Genomic DNA, 22,454 nt, shown 5'->3' with positions numbered 1-22,454 from the left:
CCATTCCTCTTTTGATGGACATTTAGGTTTCTTCCATGTCCTGGCTGTTGTAAACGGTGCTAATAGGACTGCAGTGAATATTGGGGTACATGTGTCTTTTTAAATTATGGTTTTCTCTGGGTATATGCCCAAGAGTGGGATTGCTGGATTATATGGTAGTTTGTTTTTTAGTTTTTTAAGGAACCTCCATAGTGGCTCTATCAATTTATATTCCCACCGTCAGTGCAAAGGATCCCTCTTCTCCACACTCTCTCCAGCATTTATTGTTTGTAGACTTTTTTAATGATGGCCATTCTGACAGGTGTGATTTTCTTTTTTTATGTTGAACTTGTATCTTACAACTTTCCTGAAGTTGGTTTTTAGCTCAGATTATGTATGTACATGCATGTGTTCTTTGAATGGACATGTTCGCTCAGTCGAGTCCAACTCTTTGCGACCCCATGGACTGTACCTGTAAGGCTCCTCCATCCATGGGATTTTCCAGGCAAGAATACTAGAGTGGGTTGCCATTTCCTTCACCAGGGGATCTTCCCAACCCAGGGATCAAACCCGGGTCTCCTGCACTGCAGGCAGACTCTTCACCATCTGAACCACCAGGGAAGCCCCATGTGATAGGTGTCAGGTGAAACCCCATTATAGTTTTGATTTGTACTTCTCTAATAATTAGTGATATTGAGCATCTTTTCATGTGTTTATTGACCATCTGTTTGTCTTCTTCAGAGAAATGTCTATTTAGGTCCTCTGCCCATTTTTAAATTTTTGTCTTTTTTTTTCTATTGAGCTGCATGAGCTGTTTGTATATTTGGGAGATTACTCCTTTGCTCATCGCCTTGTTTGCAAACATTTTCTCCCATTCTGAGTGTTGTCTTTTTATGTTGTTTATGGTTTCCTTTGCTATGCAAAAGCTTTTAAGTTTAACTAGGTCCCATTTGTTAATTTTTGTTTTTATTTTCATTACTCTAGGAGGTGGGTCAAGAAAGATCCTGCTGTGATTAGTATCAAAGAATGTTCTGCCTGTGTTTTCCTTAAAGAGTTTTGTAGGGTCTGGCCTTACATTTAGGTCTTTAATCCATTTTTAGTTTATTTTTGTGTATGGTGTTAGGGTGTATTCTCATTTCATTCTTTTGCATGTAGCTATACAGTTTTCCCAGCACCACTCATTGAATAAGAAGCTGTCTTTTTTCCATTGTATATTCTTGCCTCTTGTGTCATAGATTAGGTGACCATAGGTGTATGAACTTACTCTGGGCCTTCTATCCTGTTCCATTGGTCTATATTTCTGCTTTTGTGCCAGTTACCATACTGTCTTGATTACTTCTAGTACAGTCTGAAGTCAAGGTTCCTGATTTCCTTCAGCTCCATTTTTTTCTTTCTTAAGATTGCTTTGGCTATTCAGAGTCTTCTGTGTTTCTGTACAAATTCTAACATTTTCTGTTCAAGTTCTGTGAAAAATGCCATTGGTAATTTGATATGGATTGCAATGAATCTGTAGATTGCTTTGGGTAGTATAGTCATTTTCACAATATTGATTCTTCCAATCCAAGAACATGGTATATCTCTCCATCTGTTTGTGTCATCTTTGATTTCTCTCATCTGTATATCATGGTTTTCTGCATACAGATATTTTGCCTTCTTAGGTAAGTTTATTTATTTTTTTATTCCAGAATAAGTGCTTTACAATATTGTGCTGGTTTCTGCCATACACCAGTACTTATGTAGGTTTTTTCCTAGTATTTTACCCTTTTCAATGCAATAATAATGGGATTATTTACTTAATTTCTGTTTCTGATCTTTTTTTGTTAGTAAATAGAAATGCAAGAGATGTCTGTATTAATTTTTTTTTTCTGGTCATATTTATTTTTGAGATCTCAAGTAACATTCTTAGAAATAATAACAAGGAGTGAAATTTTTAGGCTATCCAAAGGAGGTGGGTGGGTTTTTAAGAGGTGAGCAATAGAGCAACCTTGGCCAAAGGAGTTTTGGAGGAGGGAGCGCAGGACTGAGTTGTCAGTGGGAGGTGAAGAAATATTTGAAGGCAGAGTTTGGCTGTGAAGAATGGAGAGTGGTATTGAGCTAATTGAAACAGAAAGCAGAGTGAATCAGGAAGATTCTTAAAATAGAAAACTCGAGAATGTCTAACTAGTGAAAAGAAGAATTCAAGAGAGGGAAATAAAGTATGATCTAGAAAACAAATCACTGCAAAATAAAAAAATAAATGTCAGAGCACATGTAAGCATTGCCTTTAGATAAAAGTTGTAACACCTCTTCCATTGAAACTAGAGGGAAGGAAGAATGATTAAGTTATATGTAGGTTGTGGGATTTGGTAAAGCTTAGAATTAAATTTCACCCTTCTGTTTTAATTTTGTATCCTGTGACTTTACTGAATTTATTGATGCGCTCTAGTAGTTTTCTGGTGGCATCTTTAGGATTTTCTATGTGTAGTATTAGGTCATCTACAAACAGTGACAGTTTTACTTCTTTTCCAATTTGGATTCCTTTGATTTCTTTTTTCTTCTCTGTTTACTATAGCTAGGGCTCCGAAGACTATGTTGAATAACAGTGGTGAGAGTGGACATGCCTGTCTTTTTCTGATCTTAGAGGAAATGCTTTCAGTTTTTCACCAGTGAGAATAATGTTTGCTGTTGGTTTGTTATATATGGCCTTTATTATGTTGAGGTAGGTTCCCCCATGCTCATTTCTGGAGAATTTTTATCATAAATTAAGTGTTGAATTTTGTTGAAAGTTTTTTCTGCATCTGTTGAAATGATCATGTGGGTTTTATTCTTTAGTTTGTTAATGTGGTGTATCACACTGATTAATTTGCAGATATTGAAGAATCCTTGCCTCCCTGGTACAAATCCCACTTGATCATGGTGTGTAGTGCTTTAAATGTACTGAATTCAGTTTGCTAGTGTTTTATTGAGGATTTTTGCATCTATGTTCGTCAGTGATATTGGCCTGTAATATTCTTTTATTGTGATATCTTTTTCTGGTTTTGGTATCTGGTGATGGTGGCTTCATAGAATGATCTTGGGAGTGTTTCTCCCCGTGCAGTTTTTTGGAAGAGTTTGAGAAGCATAGGTGTTAACTCTTCTCTAAATGTTTGATAGAATTCGCCTGTGAAGCTATCTGGGAGGACTTTTGTTGGAAGATTTTTAATTAGTTTCCATTTCATTACTTGTGATTGGTCTGTCCATATTTTCTGTTTCTTCCTGGCTCAGTCTTGGAAGATTGTATTTCTTTAAGAATTTGTTCATTTCTTCCAGAGTGCCCGTTTTATTGGTATACAGTTTGTAGTGGAATCTTCTCTTAGAATCCTTTGTATTTCTGTGCTGTCTCTTGTGGCTTCTCTTTTTTCATTTCTAATTTAATTGTCTTGAGTCCTCTCCCTTTTTATCTTGATGAGTCTGGCTAAAGGTTTATCAATTTTGTTTATCTTCTCAAAGAGCCAGCCTTCAGTTTTATTGATCTTTGCTATTGTTTTCTTCATTTCTATTTCCTTTATTTCTGCTCTGATCTTTATCATTTCTTTCCTTCTGCTAACTTTGGGTTTTGTTTTGGTTTTTGGCAGGAGAGGGGTTCTTCTTTCACTAGTTGCTTTAGGTGTAAAGTTAGGTTGTTTATTTAAGATTTTTCTTGTTTTTTGAGGTAGGATTGTATTGCTGTAAACTTTACTTTTAGAACTGCTTTTGCTGCATCCCATAGATTTGGAGTTGTGTTTTCATTGTCATTTGTTTCCAGGTATTTTTTATTTCCTCTCTGACTTCTAGAGTGATCTCTTGGTTATTTAGTGGCATATTGTTTAGCTTCCATGTGTTTGTGGGTTACAGTTACAGTTTTTCCTGTAATTATTTCTAATCTCATAGGGCTGTAATCAGAAAAGATGCTTGATATGTTTTCAGTTTTCTTAAATTTACCAAGGCTTGATTTGTGATCCAAGATGTGATCTATGCTGGAGAGTGTTCCATGCACACTTGAAAAAAAAGTGTATCCTACTGGTTTTTGGATGGAATATCCTAGAGATATCAGTTGAGTCTGTCTGGTCTAATGTGTCATTTAAGGCTTGTGTTTCCTTATTTTCTGTCTGGTTGATCTGTTCTTTGGTGTAAATGGGGTGTTAAAGTCCCCCAATATTATTGGGTTACTGTAGATTTCCCCCATTTATGGCTGTTAGCATTTGCCTTATATATTGGGGTGCTCCCATGTTGAGTGCACAGATATTTACAATCATTATGTCTTCTTCTTGGATTGATCCCTTGATCATTATGTAGTGTCCTTCCTTGTCTCTTGTAACAGTGTTTTATTTTTTAAAGTTTATTTTGTCTGAGTATTGCTACTCCAGGTTTCTTTTGAGATGCTATTAATTTTTTAAATAAGTTGCTCAATTCTCTCTCTCCTCCTCCTCCCCCTATTTTTCTTTTTAATTATCTTTGTACTCTTCACCCTTTGGCAAAAGTGCCACTGAGTATTTTTTTTTTCCTGAGTCCCAGAGACTCTTAGATGCCACCAAAAGGTGTTTATTTTCAAAGTGCTCCCATTTTAATACTCTTTAACATGAACTATTTTATTTTTAAAATTTCTGACCCTAATAAAAAGTTTTCCAGGCATGAACTTTTCACATTAAAAAAAATCACTTTTCATTCATTCCCTGAGATGCTTTCCAGAGATCACACATTTATCCTGAAATCTGCCAGGTGGCTCTATTTCCCATGTTCTCTTAGGACATCTTTTCTGTAGGAAATTCATAATTGAGGATTTGTGAGGCAAATAAATATCTCTCATCATAAAGAAGGGTTCAGACCTTTCCCTCACATTTATTCCTGGGGTATCTGCCAAAACTTTTCCTTACAGCTTTTATAGATCTGCTGGGAATATGCCTTCTTCCTTCTTTTTTTTTTTCTTCCTAAAAGTCTAAACAGTCATTTCCTTCCCTTACTTTTAGGACAACAGATTTCTTTCTTCTTTGGGGGACTGTTTGTTTCAATTTTCCCCCTGCTTTCAGAGAGGAAAGCACCCCTTCTGTCTCCTGAGGTCAGCGGACTGGTCATCAGAATTCCATCTGTGTAAAAACAGATGAGCCTGGTTCCTGACAACATTCTCTTTGAGATGATGCATTCTCATATCCGGTGTGGAGTAGCCCAGAGTCTTTTGAAAGATTGGAGCCCATTCTCCATCTCGGCCCGATGAGCACATCCTTCCCATTTGCCGGCGGGACAGGGAGCTGCTGTTTGTGTGAGCTGGCCTTCTCCTCACATCCTGCCCCAGGGAACCAGCTGCCCATTGGGTGACAACTGGAGTTCCCCAGCTGGAACCTCTGGAAAGTCCTAGAAGCAGTTTCTCCAGAGGTGGCAGAACAAGTTTTCTCCGTATCCCTGCCAACAACATTGCTAGCATCCGGGAGTTCACTCCAGAGATTTTCCAAAGCCCATTGAAAGTCCCTCTTTGATCTTGAGCACATCATTCAAACTCTCCTGGCTGTGTTTGGTTAGGAATTGTCTTCTTAGAGGTCAGATCTTTTTCTCCCCTTCACTGGCCAGTTGATGAATGACTGATTTCTATAAAGGATGTGGATTGAAATATGATCATCTGATAGCCAAAGACAAGATATTTTCAATCTGAGCTCATTCAAAGAGATGCTGACTAGGCAGTGAGTAAGATGAAAGGTTTTCCAGAGAACTAATCTGATGCTGGTCTTGCTGGCAGTGGACCACAGGGAGACTCAGCCTCCTCAGACTAGACTTAGGGACATCATCAGCCCTGCAGGCTAATTATCTATTTGACCCTGGGATGTAGGCTCACTCCTTACATGGCTGCCAGCACCTCTCCCATTCAAGTGCATGGTTTATTTCCTTCCTCCTGCTAGATAGTTTTTTGTGGCCAAACCCACGGCTCTCTGAGGGCTGGGCTTATATCCAGTTACCTGTCTCCCCATCCCCTGCCCCCACTGTGCACACAGACGGTGCTTCAGAGACTTCACTGGTTCATTGGAAGGACCCCTGGGCTCCTCCTCCTTCTATCTGCCTATACGTTCATCCATACATCCTGCAGAAAGGGTCTGTCTTGGCTTGGAGAGACAGATAGGACTGCATGCTAACAATGTTATAGCAAGACAAAGTTCCTCCCCTCGTGGTATTTCCATCCTTAGGATGAAGTAGACCAAACAGGAAGCTGGAATCCCAGCTCTGCCTCCTTGTGTCCTGGTGACCACTTCTATGGAAATGGGGTTAATGTTTTTGTGAGAATGAAATGAAGTAGAATATGTGGGAAGCTCCTGTCAGGGGTTCTGTAAAAATCCCCCCCTTCCCTTTTTTCTCCCATGTTCTGTGCATGTGGACCTTCCACTAGCTTTCTGCATTTCCCGCCTGTTCACCATTCCTGCTTTACACTCTGAGGCTCCTCAGAATCAGGGTGCCAACTCCTAACAAAAGTCAGTGAGACTGCTTAATACAAATAACTACAAATATTCATGTAGTGCCTGTGATGTTCTGAGCTCTGGTCTGAGCATCTTGTCTGCACTGTCTCCTTTGATTGTCCCAACTTTTGAAGAAGTCCTGTTTTCATTCTCACATCATAAGGGAGGTAACAGACTGAGAGAAGTCATGTAACATTGCCGAGACCTCACCTAGTAAGTCACAGAGCCAGGACACGAGCCTATACTTGTTAACTCTGAGCTGCTAGATGGTAGTATTCTGCCTCCAGAGGCTACAAGACCAGTAGAAGTTTCTCAAGATGTATTCACAGCACTCTATCCTTATAAGCTTCGTGCTGCTTGAAAATTTGACACCACCAACAACAAAGTATTCATGCGCTACTTAGATCTTTCATAGATATTCATAATCACTGCTGTTTTTCCCAGGGTTGCTACATCAATTGATGATTTTTGGACAGCCCTTTCCACGTAGCACTTGGCTACTGTTTGTCAGTCTATATATTTTGAAATATCCCTCTTCCGGCTTCAAGAAATTGCCGTCCATTTTCATATATCATTAATCCCAAACACAGCTCAGATTAAACAGTGTTCAAGTCTACAGTTATTTGCTTTGGTCTTTTGATAAGATGCAGAGGTCAGTCCTTTAGGTACTGGTCAATAATTAGACGTTTCCTTTTGATGTGAAGCACTTCGTAGCAATAGCTTGGAGAGGGACCAGAGTTGCCACGATGTTTGTCTGTTCCGTAGGCAGGGATGGGAAAGAAAAGAGGAGGAAGGTGATACTGTATATAAGGTTTCTTTTGTAAATTTTGTAAAAATGACTCCTAGAGGTGAGAGGGAACTGCCTCAGTAAGTCGTTTATTGACAGCTTATTTACCAGAAGCGAATAGAGTGTTTCAACATTCACTTACATAACAAATCACCAGTCACAGGTGTTAGTTTCCACAAAAATCCCCTGGTCAGTCTGAAGTACCAGATGCTTTGAGTCTGGAGAAATCTTGGGGGTTAGTTGGTTGGTCGTTTTCTAGTTGGAGACATCTTGGCTATGAGAGGTTAACAACCCAAGTGCGTGTGTGTGCTCAGTTGTTTGACTCTTTGTGACCCCATGGACTATAGCCTGCCAGACTCCTCTGTCCATGGGATTTTCCGAGCAAGAATACTGGAGTGGGTTGCCAGTTCCTACTCCAGGGGAATATTCCCAACCCAGGGATCAAACCCACATCTCCTGCATTGGCAGGTGTATCGTTCAACACTGAGCCACATGGGAAGCTCTTACAACCCGAGATCTGACACCATGAAGACCTGCAAGACCTTCTAGAACTAACAGCCCAAAAAAAAGTTCTTTTCAATATAGGGGACTAGAATGCAAAAGTAGGAAGTCAAGAAACACTTGGAGTAACAGTCAAATTTGGTCTTGGAGTACAGAATGAGGCAGGTCAAAGGCTAATAGAGTTTTGCCAAGAGAACACACTAGTCATAGCAAACACCCTCTTCCAACAACACAGGAGAAGACTCTACACATGGACATCACCAGATGGCCAACACCGAAATCAGATTGATTATATTCTTTGCAGCCAAAGATGAAGAAGCTCTAGACAGTCAGCAAAAACAACACCAGGAGCTGACTGTGGCTCAGATCATGAACTCCTTATTGCCAAATTCAGACTTCAATTGAAGAAAGTAGGGAAACCACTAGAAAATTTAGGTATGACCTAAATCAAATCCCTTATGATTATACAGTGGAAGTTAGAAATAGATTCAAAGGATTAGATCTGATAGACAAAGTGCCTGAAGAACTATGGACCGAGGTTCATGACACTGTACAGGAGGCAGGGATCAAGATCATCCCCAAGAAAAAGAAATGCAGAAAGGCAAAGTGGTTGTCTGAGGAGGCCTTATAAATAGCAGAGAAAAGAAGAAAAGTGAAAGGCAAAGGGAGAAAAGGAAATATATGCCGATTTGAATGCAGAGTTCCAAAGAATAGCAAGAAGAGATAAGAAAGCCTTCCTCAGTGATCAATGCAAAGAAATAAAGGAAAACAATAGAATGGGAAAACTAGATATCTCTTCAAGAAAATTAGAGATACCAAGAGAACATTTCATTCAAAGATGGGCACAATAAAGGACAGAACTGGTATGGACCTAACAGAAGCAGAAGATCTTAAGAAGAGGTGGCAAGGATACACAGAAGAACTATACAAAAAAATCTTCAAAACCCAGATAATCACGATGGTGTGATCACTCACCTAGAGCCAGACATCCTGGAATGTGAAGTCAAGTGGGCCTTAAGAAGCATCACTACGAACAAAGCTAGTGGAAGTGATGGAATTCCAGTTGAACTATTTCAGATCCTAAAAGATGATGCTGTGAAAGTGCTGCAGTCAATATGCCAGCAAATTTGGAAGACTCAACAGTGGTCACAGGACTGGAAAAGGTCAGTTTTCATTCCAATCCCAAAGAAAGGCAATGCCAAAGAATGCTCAAACTACCGCACAGTTGCACTTATCTCACACGCTAGTAAAGTAATGCTCAAAATTCTCCAAGCCAGGCTTCAACAGTATGTGAACCATGAACTTCCAGATGTTCAAGCTGGATTAGAAAAAGCGGAGGAACCAGAGATCAAATTGCCAACATCCACTGGATCATCGAAAAAGCAAGAGAGTTCCAGAAAAACATCTACTTCTGCTTCCTGACTACACCAAAGCCTTTGACTGTGTGGATCACAACAAACTGTGGAAAATTCTTTAAGAGATGAGAATACCAGACCAACTGACCTGCCTCTTGAGAAATCTGTATGCAGGTCAGGAAGCAACAGTTAGAACTGGACATGGAACAACAGACTGGTTCCAAATTGGGAAAGGAGTACGTCAAGGCTGTATATTATTACCCTGCTTATTTCACTTATATGCAGAGTACATCATGCAAAATGCCCAGCTGGATGAAGCACAAGCTGGAATCAAGATTGCTGGGAGAAATATCAATAACCTCAGATATGTAGATGACGCCACCCTTATGGCAGAAAGTGAAGAAGAACTAAAGAGGCTCTTAATGAAAGTGAAAGAGGAGAGTGAAAAAGTTGGCTTAAAACTCAACATTCAGAAAGCTAAAGTCATGGCATCTGGTCCCATCACTTCATGGTACATAGATGGGGAAACAGTGGAAACAGTGGATGACTTTATTTTCTTGGGCTCCAAAATCACTGCAGATAGTGACTGCAACCATGAAATTAAAAGATGCTTGCTCCTTGGAAGAAAAGTTATGACCAACTTAGCATATTAAAAAGCAGAGACATAATAAAAATAAATGGAAAAAAAATTTTTAAATAAAGGTGATTAACACAGAAACTATAAAAAAAAAATTTAAAAAAGCAGACACATTACTTTGCCAACAAAGGTCCATCTATTCAAAACTGTGGTTTTTCCAGTAGTCATGTATGGATTTGAGAGTTGGACCATAAAGAAAGCTGAGTGCCAAAGAATTGATGCTTTTGAACTGTGGTGTTGGAGAAGACTCTTGAGAGTCCCTTGGACTGCAAGGAGATCCAACCAGTCCATCCTAAAGGAAATCAGTCCTGAATAATCATTGGAAGGACTGATGCTGAAGCTGAAACTCCAATACTTTGGTTACCTGATTCGAAGAACTGACTCATTTGAAAAGACCCTGATGCTGGGAAAGATTGAAGGCAGGAAGAGAAGGGGACAACAGAGGATGAGATGGTTGGATGACATCACCAACTCAATGGACACGAGTTTGAGTAAACTCTGAAAGTTGGTGATGGACAGAGAGGCGTGGTGGGCTGCAGTCTATGGGGTCGCAAAAAGTCGGACAAACTCGTGTCCATTGAGTTGGTGATGCCATCCAATCATCTCATCCTCTGTTGTCCTCTTCTTCTCCTGCCTTCAATCTTTCCCAGCATCAGGGTCTTTTCAAATGAGTCAGTTCTTCACATCAGGTAACCAATGTATTGGAGTTTCATCTTCAACATCAGTCCTTCCAATGACTGAGTCAGACTGAGCGACTGAACTGAACTGAACTATGTTGGAAATCCAGATATCTTTTATCCTTCACAGCTCCTCTCAAAGAAAGCAGATTCCCATCTTGTTCATTTCTAAGGATCTGAACGTATAACCTTGGAGTGGTGTTACCTGTAAAAAGGCATGTGTGTGCTCACATAACTGGAAATGGATAAATTGTAGTTACTGAGAACTTTTATACCATTCACCATGTGTGGGTGCTGATTGGAAATTATTTCTGTGCTTAGAATCCTTTCAGATGCACTCACGAACCTTTAGTTTGCAAGATGCTCCTTGCCCTAAGTCCCTGAGGCTCTTCTGATTGTGTTACTCCCCTGGATTCATTCTGTTCTGTCACTTGAGAGGATGAAGAGTGAATGTCTACCTCCAAGTTTCTGGCTGTCTGGCTATTCTACCTTTTAGATGCCACACCTGCCTTGCAGGGATGTCTGAAGGGTAACAACATCAACATCATAGAGCACTTGGGGCTCCTTCTTCTAATGACCTTGAGTTTCTTTCTTTGGTGCTGTTACTGGTGCACCCTTGTCACTGAGCATTCGGCCGCCTCCCCCCATGGTTGCCATATTTGCCTGGTTGCACATAACAGCCCCATAGACTCAGATCCCATAAGCTCCAGAAATAAGCAGCTGTAAGAATTCAGCACGCCTGCCCAGATGGTGCATTTCCTTTTCAGAAACAGAGGCACTGGGAACCTCTTTTTCAAATACGTGTGACAAGACCCCAATGCAGAGCTGCCTTAGCTAGAGAAGGGTAGAGTGGGGAGCCCAGGACCTGCTGAACTTCCTTGACCCCCATCCCACACTCATCCACAGCCACCCTAAAAAACGTAACTACAAACCCAGGGGCTCAAGAAACAGAATTAGAAAAGTGTCCAGACCTCTTTCACTTCTTCTAAAGATGAGCTTTGGAGCCCCAGTGGTGGCACAGAGAGCTTCTTTTCCTTGGCAAATGGGCTCCTGGAGCAGTGGCGAGAAAGTCATTTCAGTCATCTCTCTCTTTCTGATTCTACCCAGTGTGTACCCATGTGAGCATGAGCGCTCATTCAAGTCTGCCCTAAATATAAGCTAAATGCTAAATGTGCGTGATCTCATTAGTCTTTATTTTATAGACATCCTTTTATTTATTTATTTACCACACCACATGGCATATGGAGGGAATATCCCCTGGAGAAGGAAATGGCAACACACTCCAGTATACTTGCCTGGGAAATCCCATGGAAAGAGGAGCCTGGTGGGCTACAGTCCATAGGGTCGCAAAGAGTCAGACACTACTGAAGAGACTTAGCACACGTGGCATGCAGAATCTTAGTTCTCCAATCAGGTATCAAACTCAGGCCTCCTGCTTTGGGAGTGCAGAGTCTTAACCGCTGGATCACCAGGGAAATCCTCTCATTAGTCTTTTCAGCAGATTGAGGAGGGCAGGTCACTTGCCCAAGGTCACTCATCTAGTGAGTGGTTTAGAATACATCCAGACCGGATCATTTTACCCTCTCCTCGCCATCCAGTTACCATGATAATAACACTGCATGTCTAGGCCAGCCAGCTCATTTACTTTGCTAAGATTTAACTTGGTGCCTGGCACCGTATTCCTACTGAAGCAACTTCAAAATTAAAGGTGTGAAGCAGTGCCAGCCAAATGTTAGTGGTGCCCAATATGGAGACAGCTCTGTGGTGGAGACAGCTCCACCACTCTGTCTTATATGAGCTTGGTATTTAGGCTAATGATTAGGTTGTTGTTCAGTCGCTAAGTCATATCCCACTCTGCGACCCCGTGGACTGCAGCACGCCAGGCTTCCCTTTCACTATCTCCCAGTTTGCTCAAACTCAAAACATTGAGTCAGTGATGCCATCCAACTATCTCATCCTCTGTCACCCCCTTCTCCTCCTGCCCTCAATCTTTCCCAGCATCAGGGTCTTTTCCAATGAGTCAACTCTTGGCATCACATGGCCAAAGTATTGGAGCTTCAGCTTTAGCATCAGTCCTTCCAATGAATATTCAGGGTTGGTTTCCTTTAGGATTGACTTATTTGATTTCCTTGCTGTCCAAGGAACTCTCAAGAGTCTTCTCAAGCACCACAGTTCAAAAGCATTAATTCTTTGACCCTCAGCTTTCTTTTGGTCCAACTCTCACATCCATACATGACTATGTGGAAAAACTATTTGACTATGTGGACCTTTGTCGGCAAAGTAATGTCTCTGCTTTTGAATACGTGATCTAGGTTTGTGATAGCTTTTCTCCAAGGAGCAGGTGTCTTTTAATTTTGTGGCTGCAGTTACTGTCCGTGGTGATTTTGGAGCCTAGGAAAATAAAATCTGCCACAATTTCTACTTTTTCCTTATCTATTTTCCATGAAGTGATGGTACCAGATGCCATGATCTTAGTTTTCTTAATATTGAGTTTTAAGGCAGCTTTTTAACTCTCCTCTTTCACCCTCATCAAGAGGCTCTTTAGTTTCTCTTTGCTTTCTGCCATTAGAGTGGTGTCATCTGCATATTTGAAGTTGTTGATATTTCTCCCATCAATCTTGATTCCAGCCTGTGATTCATCCAGCCTTACATTTCACATGACGCACTCTGCATAAAAGTTAAATAAGCAAGGTGAGAATATAAAGCCTGGATGTACTTTCTTCCCAGTTTTGAACCAATCCATTGTTCCATGTCCAGTTCTAACTGTTGCTTCTTGGCCTGCATGCAGCTTTCTCAGGGAGCAGATAAAGTGGTCTAGTATTCCTGTCTCCTGAAGGGTTCTCCACAGTTTGTTGTGATCCACACGGTCAAAGGCTTTAGCATAGTCAATGAAGCAGAGGTAGATGTTTTTTCTGGAATTCCCTTGCTTTTTCTGTGATCCAACGAATGTTGGCTATTTGGTCTCTGGTTCCTCTGCCTTTTCTAAATCCAGCTTGTACATCTGGAAGTTCTCAGTTCATGTACTGTTGAAGCCTAGCTTGAAGGATTTTGAGCATTACCTTGCTAGCATGTGAAATGAATGCAATTGTATGGTAATCTGAACATCCTTTGGCATTGCCTTTCTTTGGGATTGGAATGAAAACTGACCTTTCCAGTCCTGTGGCCACTGCTGAGTTTTTCAAATTTGCTGGTATATTGAGTGCAGCACTTTACTAACAGCATAAACTTTTAGGATTTTAAATAGCTCAACTGGAATTCCATCACCTCCACTAGCTTTGTTGAAAGTAATGCTTCCTAAGGCCCGCTTAACTTTACACTCCAGGATGTCTGACTCTAGATAGTGATGACACCATTGTGGTTATCTGGGTCATTAAGAGCTGTTTTGTGTAGTTCTGTGTATTCTTGCCACCTCTTCTTAATATCTTCTGCTTCTGTTAGGTCCTCACCATTTTTGTCCTTTATTGTGCCTATTTTTCCATGAAATATTCCCTTGTTATCTCTAATTTTCTTGAAGAGATCTCTAGTCTTTCCCATTCTGTTGTTTTCCTGTATTTCTTTGCATTGATCGCTGAGGAAGGCTTTCTTATCTCTTCTTGCTATTCTTGGAACTCTGTATTCAGTTGGGTAAATCTTTCCCTTTCTCCTTTGCCTTTCCTTCTCTTCTATTCTTAGCTATATGTACGCCCTCCTCAGACAACCACTTTGCCTTCTTACATTTCTTTTTCTTGGAGATGGTTTTGGTCATAGCTTCCTGTTCTTCAGACACTCCATCTACCAGATTTAATCCCTTGAATCTACTTGTCACTTCCACTGTATAGTCATAAGGGATTTGATTTAGGTCATACCTGAAAGGCCTAGTAGTTTTCCCTACTTTCTTCAATTTAAGTCCTGAATTTTGCAATAAGGAGCTGATGATCTGAGCCCCAGTCAGCTCCCAGTCTTGTTTTTGCTGACTGTGTAGAGCTTCTCTATCTTCAGCTGCAAAGAGTATGATCAATCTAATTTCGGCATTGCCCATCTGGTGATGTCCATGTGTAGAGTCATCTCTTGTGTTGTTGGAAGAGGGTGTTTGCGATGACCAGTGTGTGCTCTGGCAAAACTCCTTTAGCCTTTGCCCTGCTTCACCTTGTATTCCAAGGACAAACTTGCCTGTTACTCCAGGTATCTCTTGACTTCCTACTTTTGCATTCCAATCGCCTGTGATGAAAAGGACATCTTTTTTGGGTGTTAGTTCTAGAAGGTCTTGTAAATCTTCATAGAATTATTCAACTTCAGCTTCTTTGGCATTAGTGGTTGGGGCATAGAGTTGGATTACTGTGATGTTGAATGGTTTGCCTTAGAAGCAAACCAAGATCATTCTGTCATTTTTGAGATGGCACCCAAGTACTGCATTCTCAACTCTTCTATTGACTATGAGGGCTATTGCATTTCTTCTAAGAGACTTTTGCCCACAGTAGCAGATGTAATGGTCATCTGAATTAAATTTGCTGATTCTTGTCCATTTTAGTTCACTGATTTCTAAAATGCTGATGTTCACATTTTAGGAATTATTTAGGCTAATTATTATAAATAATAATAATTTAGGTAGTGCTAATGAGCTCAAAACCACAGCTTAACTAATCTCATAACTAGAGGTCAGATCATCCAGAAACACTGTGTTTTACCACCCAGAGTTTAATGTTGTGATTTTTGCCATCCTTTAAATATAATTCATTCTTAGCTTAGGCTTCATAAATCATCATGTCCTATTGAGAGGTGAGGTAGAGGTGAGAGGGGAAACAATGAATGTTTCATTTGTGCTAGAAATCCTTTCATCTTCTTAGACCCAAGTTTCCCCAGGTCTGTTTTTTAAATCTAAAGTCTGACTTCCTTCCCGTATTATTTTATATTCTTATTCATTCTTTCAGTGATGAAATAGAGCTTAGCTCATTAAATTTTCCTGTGTCTTCACCTGTGGTAAGTGACTATGGCTAAGAGAATGAAATTAAGATACAAAATGGTTTTTTAATAGCTGTGTTATGTTAAATGGATGTAGACTGGATATAGTTCAGGACTAATAAGCTCAGGGTAATTGACTTATGGGAGTAGAAAACCTGAAGCATTTCAAAACGGGGAGCCTGCAGTAGTGTCCAGCCAAATGTGACATGAGCACACCATATGGATTTAGAATCTGAGAGATATGAGGTCATAGACGCTTTGTGAGGGTCAAGTTTTCATTTGCATTTACTGTTGAATTTGGAAACATGCAACTGAAGCATGATGAAATCCAGGAAAGAGCTTCAAAAATGATTAAAAGCTTGGAAGGTCGATTCTATAAAGAAACCACTTACAGGGACTTGATTTCTTTACCGAGATGAGATACAACTTAATTATAGCATCTAAGCATATGATTGACAACAGTATTTGTTTATTCAAGCTAAATATGTATTAGCCAGTATGGAGACAAAAATGGTCCATTCCTGCAGTGATGGAGATTCTGTGTTTCAAATTAGAATGGAGTAGGGGGTAGGGGAAGCCTAAAATGGAGTCAAAGTGTACCTAAACATTGAAAATTCTTGAGGATTAGGGTTATAAGAACCTAGGTGCCTGATAATTGAGGGAACATGGGGACTCCTGCTCAGAGCCTAAAGAAGAAAGAAGAATTGTATATTTATGGGCATGATTGGAGCCTCGCAGGGTTTTTGATGTAAAAGCATAGAAGTTTTTTCTAGTATTGATTCTGAGACACCTTCTTTAACCACTGGAAGTAACAGAACAGTTGACTCTTGAGGATTCCTTTTGGATTATTCTCAAATCTGTCATCCATTCACTGAATCATTCCAAAATGCTTCCTAAGGAAATATAGTTCCCACCCTCCCTCCAACAAATCCTGCTGGAATTTTTATTGGGATTACAGTGATTCACTGGTTTAGTTCCTGAAGAATTGACATCATTACAACACCAAGCCTCCAATCCATGACCAGAGTACTTCCCTATCTTGTTTGAGGTCTTGTGTTTTTCTCAGCAGAGTATTCTACTTTTCATTGTGGAGATCCCACCCACCTTTCACTAGATGAATCTCTATGTATTCGATGTTGTTTGATGCTGTTGCAGATCTCATGACAGGGGCCCCTTGAAGGCACACCCATCCATTTCTAAGATTTCCACTCTCTATAGCACAAGAAGCAAAGTAATAAGCAACTTTTCCTTTCCCAGGGAGTCAAGGTCCCTTGTCTAACCATCCAGGTAGAAAAGGTATAATAGCTTCACTGCAGAAAACCTATTTCAGAGTCCAAACATTGCAGCCCAGAAATGATTCTTCTGATCTAATGTTAATCTCTCCAGTTGGCATTTTGGCTTATTTTCCTTTTGTTTGGTTTACAGTTTACCTTACACAACGGTTTCCTATCTAGCAGGCTGCTATTTGAATCAGCAAGCAGATATTTCTATGCTGCATGTAAAAATAGGGATAACTTTTATTAGGAGGGAATTTGCTCATGATTCAGTCTTGCATTCAAGAACTACAATAAAAATCTAATTTTATTTTTTAACTATATGTGCTTAGCTAAAAAAGACCAAAAGAAAATGCTTATTGATGTTTATCTCTGGGTGACTAGCTTATGGATTATTTTTATACCTGTCTACTTGTCAAATTTTTATGCTAAACATGCATTATCTTTGTACTAAGAAAACAATAAGCACTTTAAATTGAAAGAAATTAAAACTATGTTTTAAAATGACTGGCTCAGGAATTCCTTGGCAGCCCAGTGGTTAGGACTCTGTGCTTTCATTATCAAGGGTGCAATTTCAATCCCTAGGGGAGGAACTAAGATCCCTTAAGCTGTGTGGCATGGCCAGAAACAAATTAAACAAAATGACTAGCTCAATTTACTTCCCCTTCATGGTGCAAAATGTTTATTAAAATTTGCTAGTGAAATTAAAATGGATATGCGACATATCTTAAGATAATCAAGGAAGAGAAACTTCTCTTTCAGGCATGTACATTTCCCTACCAATCTTTCTGACCAGTTGCAAATTACCCAGAGTGCTGAGAAGTTGTTCCTCAAGCTTGGAGTCCCAAGCACCTGTTTTATTTCACACTCCCTTGACTCCAGGGGTAAATCCCACATCCACAGCGTGGGCTTTGGTTCAGTTCCTTTGTGGTCCAGATGTGCATCCCTTTGTCAACTGGCCTAGTGTAACCCTGACGTTAATTGACAGGTTCTCAGGAATCGGATAGCTCTCAGTCGGCCAAGAAAGACATGCTGGCGGCCTTGAAATCCAGGCAGGAAGCTCTGGAGGAAACACTGCGCCAGCGGCTGGAAGAGCTGAAGAAACTCTGCCTCCGAGAAGCAGTGAGTACCCCCGGTTCATCCTGTCGCTCATCTGTGCTCGTGTGTGTGTAAAAGGCAAGGGTGGGTGTCACAGCGGGCATAAGAGGGAATCAGGACCTCTTCTGTTGATGACACCCAGCCCCTGGGATGAGCATCCCTCATCTTGGACCACAGTGAAGCACTCTGACAGCAGTGAAAGCACGTCTTGACAGAATTCCCAGTGAGAACCTCCGCCCAGGGGCCAGATGACAAGTAGCAGTAACAGTCATGATAACAACAGTAGACAGCAGCATTTGCGTGGTACCTCAGTTCATAAAGCATTTTCTCATATGACGGGACCACGTTGGATTGGAGTGGTTTGCCATCTTCCTAAGACTTTGGCCCTGAGTTTAACATTGTTATGGCTTTCGTTTCTCTTGAGTATATTTCAGATTTATTTTTGTTGAGATCATAGTGAGAAGCACCTTTGGGGATCAACAAGGAAGTCAGGGTTTCATCTGATATATGATCCTCTTTAAAACTCATGATCTGGTGTGTGTCTTTTAGTGTTTATTCCTTTTTTGGTAGATGATGCTTTTTTTTTTTTCTTTAGCTTTTTATATTTTGTTTGTTTGTTTTGTTTTTACGGTAGGTCTTTGGTTATTTGTTTTAAATATACCAGTGTCTGCATGTCAATCCCAAACTCCCAATCTATACCTCCCCCTGGTAGTCGTAAATTCATTCTCTAAGTCTGTGAATCTGTTTCTGCTTTGTAAATAAGTTCATTTGTATCCATTTTTTTTTTATTTCACATATAAGTGATGTCATATGATATTTATCTTTCCCTGACTTACTTCACTTTGAATGACAATCTCCAGGTCCATCCATGTTGCTGCAAATGGCATCATTTCCTTCTTTTTGATGACTGAGTAATATTCCATTGTGTCTATATACCACATCTTCTTTATCCATTCATCTTTCAATTAACATTTCTGTTGCCTTCACATCTTGGCTACTACAATCAGTACTGCAGTGAACACTGGGGTGCACATATACTTTCAAAAAAAGTTTTTCTGGTTTCAGAAAAGTTTTTTTCCAGATATATGCCCAGGAGTTGGATTGCTTCTAGACATGTATCTGGATCATATGGTAGCTCTATTTTTAATTTTTTGAGGAACCTCCATACTGTTTTCCACAGTGGCTGCACCAATTTACATTCCCACCAATAGTGTAGAAGGGTTCCCTTTTCTCCACACTCTCTCCAGCATTGATTAATTGTAGACTTTTTGATGACAGCCATTGAGACTGGTGTGAGGTGATACCTCACTGTAGTTACGATTTGTATTTCTCTAATAATTAGTGACGTTGAGCATCTTTTCATGTGCTTTTTGGCCATCTGTATGTTTTCTTTGTAGAAATGTCTGTTTAGGTCTTTGGCCTATTTTTTGATTGGGTTGTTTACTTTTTGGATATTGAGTTGCATGAGCTTTTTGTTAATGAAATCTTAGCTTAATTATCTAAAAAATATTCTAATTTTATGCAAAGCAATACTTCCTCAGGTATATATATATATATATATATATATATATACACACACACATATATATTATATATATACACACACACATACACACACACACTAGTCTCATGTCTCATTGAGATTTACGGGCTGTAGCAGATCACTGTTTATATTTATTTGTGTGTCTTTTTCCACCACCTTCTGCTTATATCACAGTTCTTTGTTATGTTTGAAGGCTTGATTTCTTTTAATGCAGTTCACATTACTGTGAGCGTGCTTGCACACGGATACAATGGGGTGGGAACCCTTGGGGGAGAGATAGTCCTACATGTAACAGTACAAGGAGCTTTGTTGGTCAACAACTCCCAAAGGGAAGTAGAAAGGTGTTCCCAAACTAAGCTGAAGAGTGTTACTCCCCTCCCCCAAATCATAATGCCTTACTCCGGGAAGAATGAAAGCAGGGGCCACAGAAGGAGATCACATTACAGTTCAACTTGGCTTAATTATGCTCTGGATTGATTTAAACCGGAGCCGGCTCAAAGCAGACCCACATTAGCGCAAATCCTTTGCAAATCTTGGGAAAAGCAGTTGGCCCGGCTGGGGGATGTGCTCTGTGATACTGTTAATATCAGCAAGCTTTTTATAAGAATGCGTTGGAAAGACTGAGACAACATGGGTGTGGGTATCTGCAGTTGTTAATTTGTAAAGCCTTATTTTGCTTTTAATAAAGGCAGCATCCTTAAACCCAGCTGGGAACCAGCACTAGAAAACTGGTGAAACATGTCCGGACAAGGTTAGCATGTCTGTTAAAGGCCTACAGGTCTCTCTTAAATATAAAAGCAAAATAAGGAAAACAAAGCTCTTACTTTCTGTAATGTGGACACCAGAAAATAGAGCTCGAGTGGCAGAAATGACTTCACAAGAAGCCGGTCACAGTCTCCTACCTCCTCTGAACTCAGGGGACAGGAGAGCTTGTTTCTGACAGTCCTGCTCTTTCTGTGTCCCCCACACACCATGCCCCCAGCTCAGGGTATCGAGAAGCTTTTTGTCATCTGGGGCATGGGGCAGCCCAAATGAGATGCAGTGGGGCTGTTTGGCAGAATATAACTGACACAAGAATAGAAGGGGGACCTGGGTCCATTGCAGAGAAGGCGATGGCAACCTACTCCAGTATTCTTGCCTGGAGAATCCCAGGGACGGGGAAGCCTGGTGGGCTGCCGTCTCTGCGGTTGCACAGAGTCGGACACGACTGAAGCGCCTTAGCAGCAGCAGCTGCGGCTCCATTGAGCCTCTCACCAGAGTGTGTTAAATTCCCCTTTCGCCAGCAGCTCTGGTTACACGTGAAATCAGATTAAATATGGAGAATCAAGGTCTGGACTCAAATACCTTCAAGCAGATGGTGGAAAATCAGTAGCTTTATTTTTTAAAAAGATATTTTGTTTTAAAACCACAGACTTTTTTGTCTTCTTTGAAGTTTTATTTCATTATTCTCAGAAGGCTTGGTACTCTTGCTGGGACAATACAAAGTCTCAATTTGCAGTAACTATCAATATAGCTTTTCAATATTTCCTCTTCCATTGTAGTAGCTTACAGTGGAAGAGGAAATTTAGAGACATGCTTTAAACTTTTCATAGATTTAAAAAAAAAAATTTGTTTTTTATTGGACTAGAATTGATCTGCAATTTTGTGTTAGAAAACGACAGACTCTTTAGAGATTTAAATCATTTTTTTACATTTAAACAACTTTTCCCTCCTTTTTTAAGTCACAAAGCCAAAAAGAAAGTCCTAACAGCATAAAACCCTCTATCTATCATGTTATTTATAGGCAGACTTTCAGGGCAATAGATAAAAATGTTGCCGAGTAAACAGATAACTACTTGGGAGACATTTGAACCACGTTTAAAAAAAGAAAAAACAGGGAAGAAAACTGCCGAGCATTTTGTACTCAAAGAGTTGGCCATTGTGCTCTGAAATGCTTACACCGGGGAATAAAAAGGCCAGGAGGTCATTTCCTGACAGCCTAAACCCAGGAGGAGGGGCCTGATCACAGAGAGTGGGTGTGCTTGCACATGGCAGGTACACCCACCCATGCACTCACACATACACGCAACTCATCATGTACAGACACACACCCCAGTGTGCACACACGAGTGGCACAGAGAAGCCAGATCACTCCTCCTGTCAGGTCAGTCTGCCCCTGGAAACTAATGATCAGGGCTCACCTGCCCATAGGAGGCTGCCTGGCATAGAAGTTTCTGTGTGAGTGATGGATGTTCCCAAGAAGAGCCTGTACTGGGTCTTTATGTAGCATCCATGTTGGTTTGAGACTAGAGACCAGGGCTCGGCTCTGCCTGGAAGGGCCACGTGTGCCTTGGAGGCAGGCAGTGGGTTTCCCAGGCTTTTCTGGTCCCTGGAAGTGACTCCTTGCAGTAGACACCTGGGCTCCACCATGTGGATTAGCTGCTGACTCAAATATAATCTTTATTCACCCCAAAGGTAACCACTCATATAGAGAGCCTCTTCCTAACCGTGAATCATCCCACAGACCTCTCTTCGCCTTTTCCTAGGACCATTGTCCCCATGGTGGTCTGTCTGCTAAATTCACTGTCCTTCTACTCACAACAGTTAGATTTCCAGAGCCCCAAAGGGACATACACCAGATTTTTTTTAATAGCTTTGTCAGTAGTATGGATTATATTTTAGTTTCAAGTGAAACTCATATCTGTACACATTTAAAGTCTTTTGAACTCAGCCTGTTCCTTGAGCATCTGGCCAGAGTGGAATAATTATTACTCATATTCAGGTTTTAAATAATGTAATAATGCCCTTCTCTGGGATTTACCCAATAGATACCAATCTTCCTAAGAAAGCTCATTTGAAAGACTCATTTTGAACTTTGGTACTGGAGAGGGAACAGTTGATGCAGTGAAAAGAACCAGAGTTTAGAGCCAGAAAGACCAGAGATCTCGTGTTGCCACTGCTCTTACTGACTGGGCAGTCTCGCTGGGCACACAGTAGACACGCTGGACACGTGTGTGAAATTAACAAGTGAATGAAATTCAGGTTTTTATGATGAAAACCAACAGTGACTTAACTTACCTGATAGGAACTTACTTTGGGAAAAACTTCTCCAAGTGCTTCTGTTCTGTAAAAGAAGGACTGCTCTCAAACATTTGTAGAAATGAAATTGCACTGTAGGACCTCCTGTTAACCTTAATATTGTGTAAGGTTATGGTTTCAAATCTATGTATTGGATCTGTGCTTTGAAGAGCG

General features: G+C 40.5%; 1 protein-coding gene across 9 annotated transcripts in view; it reads left to right on the top strand.

Moving 5' to 3' along the window:
* The window catches only part of FRMD4A (FERM domain containing 4A), a 683,539-nt gene that overhangs the window by 633,344 nt on the left and 27,741 nt on the right, over positions 1-22,454 (top strand). For all 9 annotated transcript variants that reach the window (XM_020881295.2, XM_020881294.2, XM_020881296.2 and 6 more), the window contains one exon: positions 17,571-17,704. In XM_020881295.2, the coding sequence (XP_020736954.2) occupies positions 17,571-17,704 (134 nt within the window). The remainder of the gene's footprint in view (positions 1-17,570; positions 17,705-22,454) is intronic.

The sequence above is a fragment of the Odocoileus virginianus genome, chromosome 9 (genome assembly GCF_023699985.2).
Source record: "Odocoileus virginianus isolate 20LAN1187 ecotype Illinois chromosome 9, Ovbor_1.2, whole genome shotgun sequence".
Lineage (NCBI taxonomy): Eukaryota > Metazoa > Chordata > Mammalia > Artiodactyla > Cervidae > Odocoileus > Odocoileus virginianus.
This window is presented reverse-complemented; position numbering and strand designations above follow the sequence as displayed.